The sequence below is a fragment of the Eupeodes corollae genome, chromosome 2 (assembly GCF_945859685.1).
Source record: "Eupeodes corollae chromosome 2, idEupCoro1.1, whole genome shotgun sequence".
Lineage (NCBI taxonomy): Eukaryota > Metazoa > Arthropoda > Insecta > Diptera > Syrphidae > Eupeodes > Eupeodes corollae.
Window position 1 is genome coordinate 95738803 of NC_079148.1, and position 18080 is coordinate 95756882.

Below are 18080 nucleotides of genomic sequence, written 5' to 3' on the forward strand. Positions count from 1 at the left end.
GAATATGAGAATCCTCAAACAGGAGCTTCGGAGAAATGTTAAAAAGTTGCTTCCTTCCCCTAAAAATGTTAATATTCTTTTATTTATAAAACAAGTATTCTAAATTTAGCAATAAATTAGTTTTCACTCATATTTTCCTTACAAAAATTAACAAATCAGACATCAAATGAAAAATCCGCTGCTTTATATGCGGATATAAATTGTATAGAATGAATGCTTTCACGTGAATAGAAGAAAATCGCGCAGTATTACCGACGTTACCGACATACACAGATTCACTTCCAATGAATAGCAGACTAATTATTAGTGAAAACTCAAGTAAAATTCCCCCCGATGAATAGCAGAATAGGCCTGTTAATAATATTCATGTTTTTTTTCGCTTGACGAAAGAATATTTGCCAAGTTTTAACAATGGATGAGGCTTCAATATCAAAAGTAGATTTTAATCTGGTAAATCCATTTTCGCATTGATAAACCAAATGAGGAAAAATATCGCTCGAAAAAAATGCAATAATTACAAAATTTCAGAAATGACAAACTTTTCAGCAGAAATGTCGAAATGCACTTAAAATATTTGATTTTACCAAGGCTGGGATTCTATAAACAGATTTCGTAAATAGGTACCTTAGTTTTATTTGTATTTTGTATTTAATCCAAGTTGCATAAAGTTTTAAAACCTTATTGAATAATGCAATATTCTTTTTTGTTATGAATATCATTACCAACTTTTCGTTTAAAAGTAACCAATAGGTTTATATTTAATATGTAATATGACGATTTTGACATTTTTAGTTACTACTAACCGAATAAGAAACTTTTACTAAATAACCGTTTACAAAATAGTAATTGATGGAAATAATATTTACTATCAAATTAGAAGCTGTAAGACTTTTGGTAACAGGAGTCACAATTTTCTCAAGTGATTTTCCAGTGATGGCCAAGGGAAAGGTACCTTAAAGCCTTCGTAAATAGGTACCTTAGTTTTATTTATATTTTATATTTAATCCAAATTGCATAAAGATTTAAAACCTTATTAAATGATGCATCATTCTTTTTTGTTTAATATCATTTCCAACTTTTCGTTAGCGTTTTTACAAGTTTAACATTTTGGTCATATCCATATTTTTCAATATTCAATTCATTAATATCCGAAGATGCATTTTTTAACCTCGATTCGAATTGTGTAAATTTCACTGAATGAATAGCAAACAGAAATTTAATACTCTGTATATTTCGTTTTCGAATTCTAATAAGAAAACCGAGATAGGTACTAAATTCACAGAAAACTTGCAGCGAGATAAGGTCGAAAACAGTTTAGAAACAATTCTTTGAATTCAATTCCAATAAAATATTTGTTCATATTCGGTTTTAAAAATGTATATTATTTATTTTGTATTTTAATTTTAATTAGAAACTAAATGAAAATGAGTACCACCTTTATACCTGCACTAAATCTGGTATTTTATGACCTGAAATTGATCTTAATAACACATTTTAAGTGCAATACGATGAAGAGATTTTTTGAAGATAAAATATTTGACTGTTAACAGTCGAATTGTTTTTTTCGTGAACACCGATGTGTAATGGTCATATTCTGATGAGCCCAACCATTACATCGGGACGAAACGCATATATGAACATCTGCGCTAGTTTATTTTTATTTTCATTTTCATGATTTTAAATTATAATTATTAAAAAAAGAGATTTTTTTTTGAAAATCCGCTCAAGAAACAGCGGCTTTAATTGGTATCGATTTTGTGTATAAACAAAATAAGGACGAGGTACCTTATAGAGCTGCATTAAATAGTCAAATTTGAAAAAGTAGCCATATTCATAGCTCTTTGATAAGTTCTGATTTTGTAGTTGCTACACTAAACAATTTTAACCCATTTAAAACGATAGCCTGGAGTCTAAAAATAAACACGACGGAACCAATATTTAAGCTGTTTTTAAATCTTTAAAACATCAAAAGTAAACAAACTGATTGAGAAAATTACGTTGCGAGACGTAACTGATATTTGAAAATTAAAAAATTACATACAGTTATCAATATTTTGATATTTTGCTGGATGTTGGAATGCTACCAACCAACAGAAAACGAAAGCTGTATTTAACATGAATCGACTCATTGGAAATAGATGAGGACGATTTGTATGTGAAAGGTTATCGATTCGAAAAAAAAGTTTATGATTGACTTTCTAAATATTGAAGTTTGCAAATATCTGTGTACTTCCAAGTTTTAACAGCTCCAGCGCGATTTACAAACAATTTCTCAACTAACAGCAAGCAGAAGGATTTCAAAGATTTTAGCTCTCGAGCTAAAGCATTTTATTTTGTTCCGCAATACGAGATATTTCATAAAGGTTAAAGTGAAATCGTACTAGAATTGTAGTAGAATATGCTTAAAAAATGTTTCTAACTAAACAGAGCTGTCAAATTCTGAATGAACAGCAGCTGTTTCTAACTAAGATGTTAAATTTAGACTGCAGTTCAAAAAGACTCGGGTTTTAAATATGATTAGGAAAACTTCCGATTGGCACGTATTCATAGAGAATTACTAAAGTCGTGGTGATTTCTTGAACCAAAGTTTAAGGCTTGTTGATTTAATAAACACAGCTCCTATTCATCGTCAATTTTCCTGATGTGTTTAGTAAAACCAGTTTAAGGTACATTACTTCAAATGACAGGTCAAAGCAAAAAAATACTGATATATTTACAAATCCGTTATTTTGTGCTGTCATTCCCCGAATTGGATGTCGAAAAAAGTAGAAAATTAAAAAAAAAAACTATCAACGTTCAATAATATTTTAGATGAACACCAAAAAAAAAAAAACGCGAATGGCAGGAAAACTTATCGCAGTCAGACAAAGAACTTTGTAGCAAAAATTGCCAAAAATAAGGTATGTTCCGCCTTTCCAGCTTTTCAATTCAAATACAAATATGACATTTGGCTACTTAAACACAGCATTTCCTATGTTTATTGTGAAACCACAGGTTTAGTTCAAAACTTAGGTTTAAATTTATTTATAATGATAAAGTGACTATATTAAAGCTTCTTGACTTTTCAAAGGCATTTGATACCGTCAACCATTTTATACTTTGTGAAAAACTTAAAGTTAAGCTTATTCTCTCCTACTTAACCGGTAGATCTCAGGCAGTTTTTGTTAACAATGTTATGTCTACTTTCCTCCCTCTGCAGAGAGGTGTCCCTCAGGGCTCTATTTTGGGCCCTTTACTTTTCTCGATGTACATATATATATGTATGCAGACGACGTTCAATTAAACAACAGGTATGCTTGAGAATGGTGTGCATGAAGTCAACGAGGCTTTGAATTCAATTGTTATGTGGTCCCTCGAAAACGATCTTTGTTTAGATCCGAAAAAAAAACTAAATGCTTAGTCATCTCTAGAACTATAACGAATACCTCATATTTTCCAGAGATATATTTAAACAACTGTGCTATCGAGTTCTTCGATTCTGCCAGAAATCCTCGGGCTTACATTTAATAAAACACTAAGTTGGAACACTCATATTAATCTAACCCTAGGTAAGGTATATGGAGGTCTTCGACTGCTCTGGGCGTCTCATCACATAACGCCTTTGAAAACATACTTAATACTGGCCAAAACGTTATTAGTATCAATTATGCTTTTCTGTTGTGAGGTGTTTAGTAATTGTGACTTCGAACACAAGCGAAAACTCAAAGTTGCCTTCAACAGTATCACGCGTTACGTTTATGGTCTTAGGAGATATGACCACATCTCAAGTTTTTCTAAGTCAATCTATGGCATTTCACTCGATAATCTCTTTAAAGTAAGAACTTTAACCATGCTTCACAATATCATACAATCAAATCAACCTGAATACTTATAAAGGGTGTCCCAAAATTAACGCAAGATTTGAATTTGCCTCCATTTGTGCAGTGAAGTGTTGGCAACCCTGAAAAAAAGGAATTTGACAGCTAACAGTATAGGGTTATTAAAAATGGAGCGTTACACGATAGAACAACGTGTCTTCATTATTAAAGAATATTTCAAAAATAGTGAAAGCTTGGCGGCTGCAGTTCGAAAATTTCATACAAATACACTTTACGCGTTACTCAATTCTTGTCTCTGAGCGCCAGTTTTATGTGCATTCTATTCGTTTGTGGAACTCCCTCCCTCGCTCTGTTAAAATTATAAGCAGTCCGACCATTTTTGGAAAAATGCTATAAGAGTTCTTTAACTGTTAATCAAATTATTCTTTCCCTAAGGCTTTTGGATGACCTTAGATTGAATTCGACTTCAATATTAATCTATCACTTAACGTCCATATTCCAAGTTTGTTTTCAACAAAGATGGTTTTTTAAATCTATAATCCTTGTCTTCCTTATTTTCAGTTAATAACATTTACAAACATTTATACTTAACGAGTTTTGAAACTCAAAATGGTGTAAAAGTATTTTTCTGTTCTTATAACAAAATGACGAATTTGGTATAAGAACTGAAAATTACTCAAACAACTTAAGCAGCACAAAAACGACACTAAAACTTAACTCTAAAAAGTATTTTCAAAACAATGAAGAAGTAAGTCTTTGCCCTAACAACTATTCAATAATTTTACTTTTGAATGAACTATAGTAAGGGTCCTGCCTAACTCTACATCATGTTTTTTGAAATCAGCACTATCAAACCATAAACTAAATTTCGTGTCACACTATCTAACCTAAACTTTTCAAAACTATGCTCATACATATTTTAAGAATCATAAAAATGAAGAAAAAAAAATAAATTATTATAATTTATAGTCTTCGTCCAAAATCATCGCACAAGCAATTTAATTTAGAATTAGTTATTTTCTTTTTATTAGTATTTCGTTAGTTAAAAAATCAGCAACCGTAAATTAAGGCGGCAAAATTAAATTAATTCGAATGTTTTTTAACGACCACTTCGGTGATGCTATGGTTGTGTTTTTAAACAAACAAATTTACCTACAAATGTGTCTAACAACAAAGATAGCTAAGCTATTGGAATAACTTGTAACTTGAGAAATATGTTGTTAACTAATTTAACGGTCCATTTTATGTTTGATGTTAAAGAAAACAAATAAATTGAAAAACATTAAGAATAACAAAATAATTAATTAGCAATTTTGCAAATTCAAAAAAAAAAAGGAAACATCAAAAACAGAGTAACGAAAGCTAAATAAAAGCTTAAGAAGAATCAAGAAGAAACAAACATCTAATGAAAACGCGTGCTATAGGTTCGTAGGTAAGAGTAAGATATAATATAATGTTTAAAAGAATTTTAAAAGCGTTTCATTTCAAAAATTCAATTTTATTATGGTTGTGAATTAAATATATAACATGTTTTTCAACTTTCTAGATCAGAAATCAGAAATTATGTTACTTATGTTAAGTTAATGTTTTATTTTAATTTCAACTATGTGTGGGCTAATTCATACATACATAGGAATATGTTTATACATATGTTTATTTTCTATTGTGTTTTGTTATTTTTCGTCGTATGGTTTCTGGACATCATCATTATGATCTTTTATTGTTATTTTATTTTTTTCAAGATTTATGGAGTGTTAAAACTTTTACACCTTAAGTTCAAAACAAAGACAAACAAAATCTAAATCTAATAAAGAGAAGATTTTTCAAGATAAAAAAAAGCAAGAAAAGTTTTATGTATGAAGATAATTCATAGAAATATTGCCTAAGTATTTTTGAAAACCTAATATTCTTAGAATAAGATACTCTTACGGCATAACGCATATTAAAATATTTGGTTATAAAACAACGAACGTGCTGAGAAGGAAATTGAAATATCTTAATGAGGGGGCGGTTTATTTGGCGAAATATTTGACTCTAATTTGTTGAATATCTATTAATTTTAGTGAAATATTCTAGATATACAAAATAAATGATATTTTGTTCGCTGATTTGACTATTAAGGGGGTATTCTGGTCTAGAAATAAAAAAAAATCGATTTTTCATATTTTCATAGTTTAACTATTTAAGAATATGTCTACGAGAGGATTTTCCAAATTCAAATTATTTTCGGAGAAAAAAGTATTTTGCTGAGCAGCCATCCAAATCGGTTTGGCTGCAACTAATCGAAAAAAAGACATAATGGGGTACTTTAACGCGGTTTTCTCAGAACTTTCTTTTTGAATCTGATACCCACGATTTACTTGAAATTTTAAGAGAGTCTTCTTTAGGGACTTGTCTACGTCCGGAACTACGGCCATCCCCAAATTTTCATTTTTACTATTTTTAACAAATCGAAGAATATTCAAAAAAGAGGTAACATTTTTTTTTCTTTAGGCAGTCGCCATTTTGTAAAAAAAAAATGTTTGTAACTTTTCCGTAGTTATGGACATTGCGACATTATTGAAGATTGATAATCTTTTTTAGTTTTTGATTTCAGATTTCTAGGAGATAAAATCGTCGGCACCAAATTTTTGAGACGCACCACTCCATCAGCTGATAACTAACGGAATTTTGATTTTTTTTCACTTTTTTATTTTTTTTGTATGCTTCTAATGTAAATAAATAATGTATAAGAAAATTGATGGTAAAATTGTTGCTTGCTTTTTTTTACAGCACTTTAAAAATTACCTACAATTCATGTCTCTAGACCAGAATACTCCCTTAATTCTGACTTAATTTCCTTGTTAGTGAAAAAAAAACACAAAAACTTCTTTCAGAAACTCAAAAAATCAATTTCTTCCGAAGTCAAGTAAACAATATCAGTTGAAAAGATTGGAGAAAAAGTTAAAATCTTTTGATTTAATGTTAAATAAAGTAAATTGAAAACTTGGTTTTCCTTAATTTTTGACTTAATTTCCTTGTTAGTGAAAAAAAAACACAAAAACTTCTTTCAGAAACTCAAAAAACCAATTTCTACAGAAAGTTAGTAAACAAAACTAGTTGAAAAGGTTTAAGAAAAAGTTAATTTATAGAATTTTTTGCTTTGATGTTAAATAAAGTAAATTGAAAACTGAAATTATTTCGGTTGAACAAAAATTTTTGTTTCCTTAATTCTGACACTTCATTTCCTTGTTAGTGAAAAAACTTCTTTCAGAAACTCAAGAAATCAATTTCTTCCAAAGGCAAGTAAACAATATCAGTTGAAAAGGTTTGAGAAAAGGTTTATTTATAGAATTTTTTGCTTGTACAAAGACGTTTGCTTCCTTAATTCTGACTACATTTATTTGATAGTGAAAGAACAACAAAAAAACTTCTTTCAGAAACTCAAGAAATCAATTTCTACAGAAGGTTAGTAAACAAAACTAGTTGAAAAGGTTTAAGAAAAAGTTAATTTATAGAATTTTTTGCTTTAGTGTTAAATAAAGTAAATTGAAAACTGAAATTATTTTGGTTGAGCAAAAATGTTTGTTTCCTTAATTCTGACTTCATCTTCTTGTTACTGAAAAAACAACAGAAAAACTTCGTTAAAAAACGCAAGAAATCCATTTTTTTCGAACGGCAACATTACCAATTGAAGGTTTGTGAAAAAGGTTTTTGTATGTCACTTTTTCTTCAACATCAAATTATAACAACCTTCGGCCAATAACTCTTGCCCTAAAATAAGGATTTTGTTTGGGATATAGGTATAAGCTTTTTTAGAGTTACCAATTGCAAATTTTAAACTACAAAATGTATTGTAAAGACTAAAAATCATGTTAGAGTTAATTGAGTTTTACTCTGAAACATTCGAATAAGTTCTTAAAATCATAGATCAAAGCTTAAGCTATTGTTAAAAAACCCTTACCGCCGGTGCATGCCTATCTGATTTTCGTTTATGTTTGGACTTTGTTGTCTTTGTTGTAGATACCCATCACCTACATTAATGTTGAGTAGTAACCTTATTTCATAAAAAATTAATTTAAGAATTCCATTTTCATTGTCATTTAAATAATCTTGACATCACGTGTCAAAAATGCAACATTGATATTTCAAGTGTTTTTAGAATAGAAGTAAGAAAGTGGGCGTGGTTTGAACTTAATTTCTAGATAAGTTAATTAGGTATACACCTTAAACATGGTAATTTAAGTTTAATAGCGCATTACAACTGAATATGCAATTTCGAAAAGGGTACATGTCGGATATTTTGTCAAACATGTTTTTTATACCAATGTGACGTAAATTCTTGTCTACACCCATTAAGATCGAAAACGAAAACAGCACATCTCTGGTATTAATGCTACTATAAACGTTAGCGCCAGTAAATAAAAAAAAGTAAAAGTTATGCACAAGTTTGAAAAATAACCCGTTTTTTTTCAATTTTTAAACATTTTAAATTTTCAGATATGTGCCCTTTCGAAATTGCTTATTCACTACTAGATTGGTACGACCTTACCTTAAATTGAATTTAAGGCTAGAAATACGTACCCATACAATATCTGCTATGTAAATTATTTTATTATTTTCATAAAATGTCTACGACTTGTGGACGAACCTACCTCAGTCTAATATAATATGAAAGCTTTCTGTTTGTTGATAGATATTTGTCTAGCTATTGACAGATGCTTCATATTAATCTTTTAGTCTTGTGAACAAAAATTCAAGAATAAGAACAAAACATCCTTAAGTTGTTCCACCCCATTAGGCTTTGTACAAATTTTGCCAATAACGAGTGTAAGCTAAAATGTACATACTTGAATTAAATAGACATTATTTGTGATTTGTGACTTTGGTATAAACATTTCCAAAGTTTTTACCAAATTCAAGGCTTTCCAACGATTGTTTTGGATTTTCAATAATATCTAATTAGGCATTAAGCTTAATAACATTTAAGATTGATTGCAGAAAGAGATTTTCGGAGTGATACAAAATTTAACTAATTTGTTAATATTTTCAGTTGCTAATTTCCAAGTGGAATAGGCACAAAGAGATGTCAGTATTTCAAATTAAACTGGGCAATTGGCCGGAAATTCCTTTCACTTACAAAAAAATACGCGTACGCTTCAAATTTCAAATTTGTGAATCTATGTTTTTTTGGAAATTCAAACTTGTTTCTAGGAGCTTTATTTTCAAGAGTTTACGAAAAATAGTTGACATGTTTGAAAATTTAAGTGAACAAAAGTTTTGGAATTATTCTTAAAGATTAAATGCTATGCGTTTTTGTAATAGAAGCCCAGGGGGACCATTCCGTAAAACGATTGTCGTCAAACGGTAGCGTTTTGACTCAAGACGGTAATAGTCAAAGTGATAGCGTTTGCACGATAGCTTAATAGTTATCGTCTGTCAATGATTTCCAAATACTAACTAAGCAAATTGAAATAAAAATATTTCGGCGTAATTGAGTTTTGTCACAAAGTGAAAATGAAAATCTCCGAAAAGAAATAAAATGCCAAACAATCAAGAGATAAATCAGATCCTCTATTTCTTCCAAGTTTTTTATGTAAGCATTTTGGTTTTTTGTTTCTAACTTGTCGCAACATAGTTTAAACCATTATACAGTCCCTGACCATATCTTAATTTCCAGCTATTTTATTCAGATTTTCGAATATTGTAATGCATTTAAATTATTTTGAAAGAAGAATATAAACTATTTCCTAGAAATTAAGCAACATATTTAAAGAATTTGTTATTTTTTTAAAATTAATATTTTCAGTTTTTTTTTTTGGTAATTTTTTAATTTTGTTCAATATTTTGTTGAGCCTCATTTCGCTTAAATAAGAGCCTCAATTCTGCGCCGCATACTGCCAATGCATGATTTGACTGTTTCCTGCATTTGTGGGTGGTGATGCATCTTTAGCTTCTTCCCTCTTTGGTTCGTATCAGGGCTGTTTCCCGGCCAGTCCAACATTGGGATGTTTTCTTCCCTCAAATAAGTTTCTATGTTTTTAATAATTATGATTTAAAATCATGAAAATAAAATTTTTATTTTTAAAATCATGAAATGAAAATAAACCAGCATAGGTGTTCTTATATGCGTTTCGCCCCGATATTATGGTTGGGCTCATCAGAAGATGATCACTACACCTTGTCTTGACGCATATTTTCTCGAATAAATCGAGATTCCATATAATATGAGCTACATAAAGCTACTGTGAAATAAAAATTTTATTTTTTATGATTTTAAACATTTCATCTTCAATGGTTTCTATGGACCGGGCTGTGTGGCATGTAGCTCCATCTTGAATAAAAATTCAACCATACATCCATTTTTGAACGTTAAAAACTTTGCGTATAATCTAATAATTATAAAAATTCTGCAATGCGTCTAATAATATGGCCAGGGACTGTAGGTAGTTTTGTTCTATATTTGTTTCAAAAGAAGCCTTTAGAAAGATATTGAAAACAATAAATTTGCCAAACGGTTTTCTGTAACTATTAAAACTTTGAGTGACGGAATGTTGCACGAAGTATCCAAAATAGTTTCAAATATAGATAACTTAGGAATATGTTGAAATTATAGTAACATCGTGCGTCGGCGGCAAAAAATTGAAAACAGTAACAGTTAGAATAAGAATAAACACCACAAAATAGTTGGTAAGTTTGGTAAAAAGCAATTTGTTACAAATTTTCCGTTTCCCATAGACAAAAACCAAGTTTAATAACATTTTTAAGTTTAATGACATTTTTAAGTTATCGAACAAGCCTTTTCTTTCGTTAAGTTCATTTTGACATTTCAGTTATCTTATATTAAAAACGATAGAAACAAAATAAAAAGTAGGTACCTACAATCTGACAAAAATTGAACGTCTTTCTCCCAGTTTCACAACTGAGTTCAATTTTTTAGTTTAACCGAACTTCGTTCAATTAGATTTTATGATAAGTAGCTGGCAGCATTGTTCGTTGTTGTTGCGTAATGTGACGTAACGTGTTCATATTGTCACTTTTAAGAATTTTTTCAACTGTCTTTCCTTGCCATCTCTTTCTCCCTCTGGGGTAAAGAACAAAAGAAAACAACAAATATTTTGTATTGTTGACGAACTCGAGAAGTGTTTTTTATTTTATTTTGTGTAATTTTTAAAATGGAAATAAATTTAAAAGAAAAGGATGTACCTATACCAAAAAAAATAACGAGCAATTATTGATGGGAGTTAATTTTGAAAATAAAGAATATTTTGGAAAAAAAAAAAAACTGACGTAGGTACATTAGAAAGAAAAGGCCGCGGAATTGTATTCCATTGCAAATAAATTCAATTCGAAGAGTGGATCGCATTCCTGGACAAGGGATGCGTTAAAAAACCAAATACGACAACTTAAGAAAAAGATCAAAAACAAATTCAGCTTTAGATACAAATTTAAACGTCATCGTGGGAAGTGTTTCCAAACGCTGAACTGAAGTTTAAACGGCAGAATACTTTCGGTTAACTTGAACTGCAAATTGAACTGAGTTCAAGGGTTAAACGAAACTGTGAAACCGAATAAATTCTTGAACTGAAGTTTAATCCGAAAGTGGAGTTTAAACCGAAAGTGGAGTTTAAACTTCGACTGTGAAACTGAGGGTTAAAGTTTTAATGCAGTTTTAAAAAGCATACATCTCAGTTCACGTTATGTTTGGTCTTATTGTTTTTCTCCTTTTCAATACTACTATTTTTTAAACAAAATAGTTTTATGTAGGTATAGTGGGTACCAGCTTTATGTTTTTAAATAAGTTTAGATGGATTTAGGTTTAAAGTATTTGTTAGGTAAGTGTAGACTCGGGAATACTTAGATAGAAGTACTCTTAAATTTCAAAGGAACAGATCTTGAAACACTTTTCAAGAACGTTGGAAGTTGCATTTGCTTTCCAATTTGTTTTAGGCCAATTCTGTCAATACATATGGTTTTCTTTTATAGTTCCGAGCTGAGCACTGAGCAGAGTCCGAGAAAACAGAGTAGAGTAGAGTAGAGTTCTGAGCAGAGTATGTTCAGAGCTCTCGGATTTAATTATGAAACAACGTGAGCACTAAACGGTCATGATTTGAAATGTCGTCTGTTTGAAGGCGTTCAAAATTTCCTTTCATCAAATTAATTAAAAAACACTCATAGCGTTGGTATATTTAACGCCTGAAATAAATTTGATGCATAAGTTTTTTCTAGATTATCTTTCCTTCATCACGAGAGTGACCAGCCTCTTCCACCCTTTTTATTGTTTTGCCGATGAGTTTTTTTTTTTAATTTCCCGGCTTTCAAACATCAAATTGTTTGTATTCAGAATTTTACTCCGTTTACTCTGTTATTTTATTCTGAGCTTACAACATGAATTTGAAGCTCCAAACGATCAGGGCTCAAATAGAAACACAATTATTTTTGGGCAGTTCGACAATTCTGCTCTGAACTTAAAAAGAAAAACGCCAATAGTTTAAAGTGCCTCAAAGTACGTCTATTCAGTAGTTACTTGGAAAGAGAATCTCGAGAATATGACACAATCTCAACAAAAAAAAAACTTAGCAGACTTTTGAATATAAAAATAGGATCAAAACCTTACACTAAGTCCTTTAGTCAGTCAATTAAATTAAAAGGAAAGCCCAAGTAACTTTTCACATCCACAAAATTAATAATTGAATTTATTTTCTTATTAGAATTTCAACCGAACATCAATAAGCGACGGCAATTAAATTCGAGCTTTAAACACTTTCCCACTTCAATCTTTCAAATCAAGGATAACTCTCCCCCTAAGCCCTACAATAACACTTTCCATAGACTTCACATATAATTTAGGAATTTTTGTAAAAAAAAATTAAAACTTTTGTTTTGTATTTACCATCCACCAAAACGTGTGTAAAAATCCAATGAATAACTTTTATAACTTTTAAATTTTTAACATAAAGAAAAACTATCAGAAACTTTCAAGTTGCGTCGGCAATTCTCTAAACATTAACATGAAAAATTGTTAATATCAAATTCTGAGATACACTTTTTCTTTTTTTAATTACGATTAAATCCGTTAAATCCTTTTTACAAGTAGGTTTTGAATGAATGAATTTATAATAATTGAAAAATACACACCATTACCATTACTAGACGCACTCACGATGCCTTTTCATTACTTTTTCAATGTAATAAATTATATTTGATTTAACAATTTCTTTTCAAAGAACAAATTTTATTTTATTTTTGTAAGCACATAGGTCCGCAGCAGGGTAAACTTTCTTTTGAACTTTTTTTTTCTTCTTTTTAATCCGACGAATGTCCCGACACCGTCGTCGTGCGTTGTCTTATCGTAATTGTATTAAATTTTCTTCAATTTATTTATAGAAAAAAAGAAAAACACTACGGCGCTGATAACGTTAACACGGTGCAGTGGTTTAATTTAAATGGTTGCACAATCAAATTTCGGAAGAAAATAATTATTGTAGTTTCTCTCTAAAATACTAAACTGATGTCTTGTCTGGAGATTAGAGCGATGCTGTTGGTCTCAGAAAAAAAGGGACTTAAAACCGACACGATAAACGTTCACTAAAACAAAACACTGTAGTTTTCTTCTTTTTTTTTTAATACGGTAGAAGACGGTTATGTTTAAAAGCTGGTGTTTTTTATTTATTTTTTTATTCGTGTTTTCTGTCGAAACACACGAAGAACACAAAAAATAACAAGAAAACGTCGAACTACCGTGTGGCACAACCACCGAACAATCTGCATAACAGTCGAAAGTAGACTAACACAAACTCCCATACAAAAATCCAGTGCCAGTCGGACACACGCGAAACCAAAACGTCAAACACACAATACACAAACCGGGAACCAGAGAATTGACGGCAGAAACAGAAACAGTAACAAAACGAACAACCTATCAAAGAGTAAAACACAAAAATCATCATGTTTTTCCCCTCTTTTTCACAATTTATATCTATATACACATAATCATTCACACACAACTATAAACAAAAGAGAATAAGAGGTAAAATATAAAACAGAGTGGAATGTAGAAAAATAGAAAAATCATCATGAGTATAGGGGCAATCACAAACACAAGCAAAGTTAGAAAAACAAAACAAAAAGTAAATTACAATAAGAAAAACATGAAAACATGAAAAACAGTAAAAACACAACAACAAATTGCTACCAAAGCCATTCATGCACGCCAAAGGGGAGGGAATTCTACCACACACATTCATACACGTGTATAAATCCTCTCTCACGATTCACGAATAACCGCAAATCGCATGAGAATTCCTCACACCGTGTGGTTTGGGGGAAAGAGATGAACATGAAAAAATTTGTTGCTTCTTTTGCCTTAATGTGTGTAATTGGACGAAGATGAAGAAGTACACGGTATGGACAACAGAAAAAAAAAAAACAAAAACAGATGGAGAAAAAAAAAAAAGAAAAGAAGGCGAACATAAAACTGAACACAACCCCACCGCCACGACACAACTGTTTATACTCGACTCGAGCAGTGCAAGAGAGATACCAATAGGCAGCCAATGGCTGGTTGCGATGCGATGCGACACGACATGTACTTTAATCTAATAGATACAAATGGGAATGAGCGAGCGGGACCGAGGATTTCATTGCACAAGAAAAATTGTTGTCGTCGTCATGTTTCTTGTTTTGTTTGAAGATATAAACTTTTTTTTTTGTTTTTTTTTTTCTCGTCTTATTCTTGTTGTTCTTGTTCTTGTTGTTGTTTTTAGTGTTGTTGTTGGATGTGTCTCGTTTAGAAGGGGTGGGGGCAAAATTACACAACATTATATATGTCGGGCGGATAAAAAGAAATAAAAAAGAAAACAAGAAAAGATGACGACGAGTGAGAGAGGGATATTTGTACGAACGGATCACTTTATATCCTTGTACATAGGAGATAAAAGGATGGAATGAACATGGTTGTGTTCTCTTCGTGTTTCAGTGTACAATTTTTTGTCATCATCTTTAGCTTGATTTGTTTCTTGTTGTTTTTTATTTTTTTTTTCGTTTTTTGTTTTTCGTTTGCTGTTTTTTGTGTTTTATTTAGTTGCTTCTTGTGTTTCTGGTTTTTCGCGGAGAACACACAGTTCGAACTTCGCGTATCTCGTAGTTCGTACTTTACTTGTACGTTGTACTCCGTCTCCGTGTGTGCTTTTGCTTTCTGGTCGTCATCTTTTACAAGATGTACATACCAACCAGTGTTGTTGTAAGGTTGTAGAATATCAGTATGGGGTATGGATGGAGATGGACTCTAGGGTCGTTTCGCTCACTCCCTGGACTGGTTTCTGGTTGTTGGCCCGTTGCCGTCGCCCTCACGACACATTTGCCGTTGCTCTTGTTCAAGTTGGAAATCAAAATCTGCTGATGCTGTTTGCCGACGGTCGGTTGGACGGTCTGTCGGTTGGTTGTTACAACCCCTCCGGCAGCACAAGGTACATGCTTTTAGATGGTTGTACTATTTTAAACGTCGTGTTCTTTTGACACAAACTCTCTGCAGTATGGAGTTAGTATAATTCTGTTTTTCTTTTCAGTTTGTGCTTTTTTTTAACCTAACGTATCTAGGACCTAGGAAGATACCTATAACCTATACCTACCTACTTAGGTGTCTACATACATACATACATACATATATGATTATTTCTTGGATCCTTTGGTTGGTTTTTGTGTTAATTTTGTCTTGTTTTTTGTTTTGTTTATTTTTCTTTTTTATTTTACTTTAGATCTCAGTCGTGGTCGTCATTTTATTATATTTTGGGTCTTTTTTTCATCCATACATACATAAGTAGGAATGTATTATCGCGTGTTGTTGTGTCTCAAGGAAGAGAGGGTAGTTATTTGGGGTTGAACAATCAGCAACGAAACAACGAGGCATTAAAGCTGTTCTGGGGCCTAGAAATTAAGGGCGCAGGAAATATGATAAACTGATATACAGTTGTGTTCATAAAAATAGCAGTGCTTTTGATTTTATAATTAAAAAGTGTTAAAAATTCATTTTATTTTTATTTTTTGGTAAGTAATATTTTAATATTTAAAGTTTTAAGTATTTGTAACGTACTAGCATATAAAATAGTAATAGTAAATATTAGCTCAAAAATAAACAATTGGACGGTCAAGACACTGCACTGAAGAAATTCGAAAACTTATTAGAAAACTGCGTTTGGAGGGAAAAACCTACCAAAATATTCAAGACAGCCAAGGCTGCTCACCAAAAATGGTCAGTAACGCCTTAAAATGGCAACATAAACCGCAAACGCTAGGCGTAGGCCCAAAAAGGATGACTACTAAAAGAACTGACATAAAAAATAAATGGACTTCAACTGTCTATTAACGCTGTCACAATACGAAGACTTTTTTATAAGCGAAGTTATAAGCCCGAAGTCCACGCAAGGTACCATTCTTGACGAAACGGCATGTGGCCAAGAGAATGGAGTTTTTTAAAGCGCATAGATAGAGATTAGGCAAAAGAGAAATATAGGAATGTTCTGCGGAGCGATGAAAGCAAAGTCGTCCTTTGTGGGTCCAATGGGCGTCGGGAATATGTGACAAGACCCTAAAATGCAGAAATCGATCCGCGATACACTATAAAAACAGTGAAGCATGGTGGAGGAAAAATTATGATATGGGCTTGCTTTTAATATTACGGATTAGGGCCTATTTATCTTAACGGGGGTATAAGTGATGCAACCGACTATGTGAAAATTCTCGAGGAGGTTATGTTACCCTATGCTGAAGACGAAATGCCGTTGGTTTGGGTATACCAACAAGAATATGACTTAAAGCATACGTCAAAAAATGCAAAATCATGTTATCTGTTATGGAGTGGCCCGACCTTAACCCCATCGAAAATTTGTGGGGGGATGTTAAGAACTCAATTTATAAAGCAAAATTCAAGAATTCGAAAGAATTGTGGGAAACAGCGCGTGATTCGTGGAACGCAATACTCGATGCCACGTAGATGCGAAGCAGTCATAAAAAACAATGCTTTTGCAACAAAGTACCTACAAATTGTAAGCTAACATTTTTTGTATACTTTCATATAACTTATTTCAGTTTTTCTTACGTAATAGATCCAGTAATTTGTCATGCACTGCTATTTTTATGAACAGCTAAAAATTTAAAAAACGGTTTTTACTATGACAAAGCTAACGGTAAAAAATCAATAATACTTATTTTCTGTTTTTTTGAAATATATTATAACGTTGATATTGAAGGCCTTTTTGTTTTATTTGGAGAGCACTGCTATTTTTATGAACACAACTGTAGGTACTTATTAACACAAAATTTTTAAATGGCACCCAACAAAAATTGAAAGAAAATCATGATTTTGAAAATAAATTATGTTGTTTTTATTTTTGAATTAATCTTATTCGGACCAAGAATCAAAAATAGAACAAAATTTAAGTTTGGGTTGATACATACCTATTAGGGATGTTGCGAATATTCGCATCCGCATTCGCAATTGCGGATTATTCGCAATAATTCCAACATCCGCATCCGCATAAACTCATGCGGAGTTTGTTGCATATGCGAATATGTTTTTTAACGCTTTTTCTTCTTCTTCTGATATTTGGACAGATCCCAGCTCAAGTTTTTTATTGCTAAGCTTCACTTGCCACGGAGTATCAGAAAACTTACAACGAACATAATTCGTATTGAAATGCGAGACGTTTGAGAATCGCCATACAGGTGACATCATTGCAGACAAATTTAACACAATGCTTACCGAATGGAATATTTTGAAGGAAAAAGTGCACTGTCTTATACGAGATAAGGGCTCCAATATGAAAAGAGGTATGCGACTAGCATCATTGACTGATTTAGATTGCACTGTTCACAAGATGCAAATTTTAATTCGACATGGTTTAAAATCGCCAGAAAATATAAAAGACATTAAGCAAAAATCAAAGAAAATTTCAACCCATTTCAATCATTCAACTATTGCTTAAAAACAGTTAGAAAAAATCGTGACAGACTTAATCAACCACATCTTAAAGTACTCCAAGATTTTGTGACACACTAGAATATCACATTCTACATGTTTGAGCGTTTTTCCAAGATAAAAGATGCATTAAGTCTTTATGCCAATGACAACAATATTGAACCATTTTTGCCAGAAGAGTGGAAAATAATTGGAAGCTGCCTTGAACTACTCAAACCTTTTGAAGAAGCTACTCGTAAAATGAGCAGCTCTCAGGCACTTATATCATCTGTGATTCCTATAATTCAAATGCAAGAAAAAACTAGATG

The 18080-nt window shown here is 31.5% G+C and overlaps 1 protein-coding gene across 4 annotated transcripts in view; it reads right to left on the reverse strand.

Moving 5' to 3' along the window:
* The window catches only part of LOC129945466 (homeobox protein caupolican), a 252581-nt gene that overhangs the window by 38901 nt on the left and 195600 nt on the right, over positions 1–18080 (reverse strand). The window contains exon 1 of one of the 4 annotated variants that reach the window (XM_056055240.1): positions 12942–13622. The exons of 1 other annotated variant lie outside the window; for it this stretch is intronic. In XM_056055240.1, coding sequence (XP_055911215.1) covers positions 12942–12944 — 3 coding nt within the window. In that variant the 5' untranslated portion in view covers positions 12945–13622. Of the gene's footprint in view, positions 1–12690; positions 12885–12935; positions 13623–18080 lie in introns of those variants that run through there. 2 more of the 4 variants (XM_056055241.1, XM_056055239.1) reach the window with 2 other exon arrangements.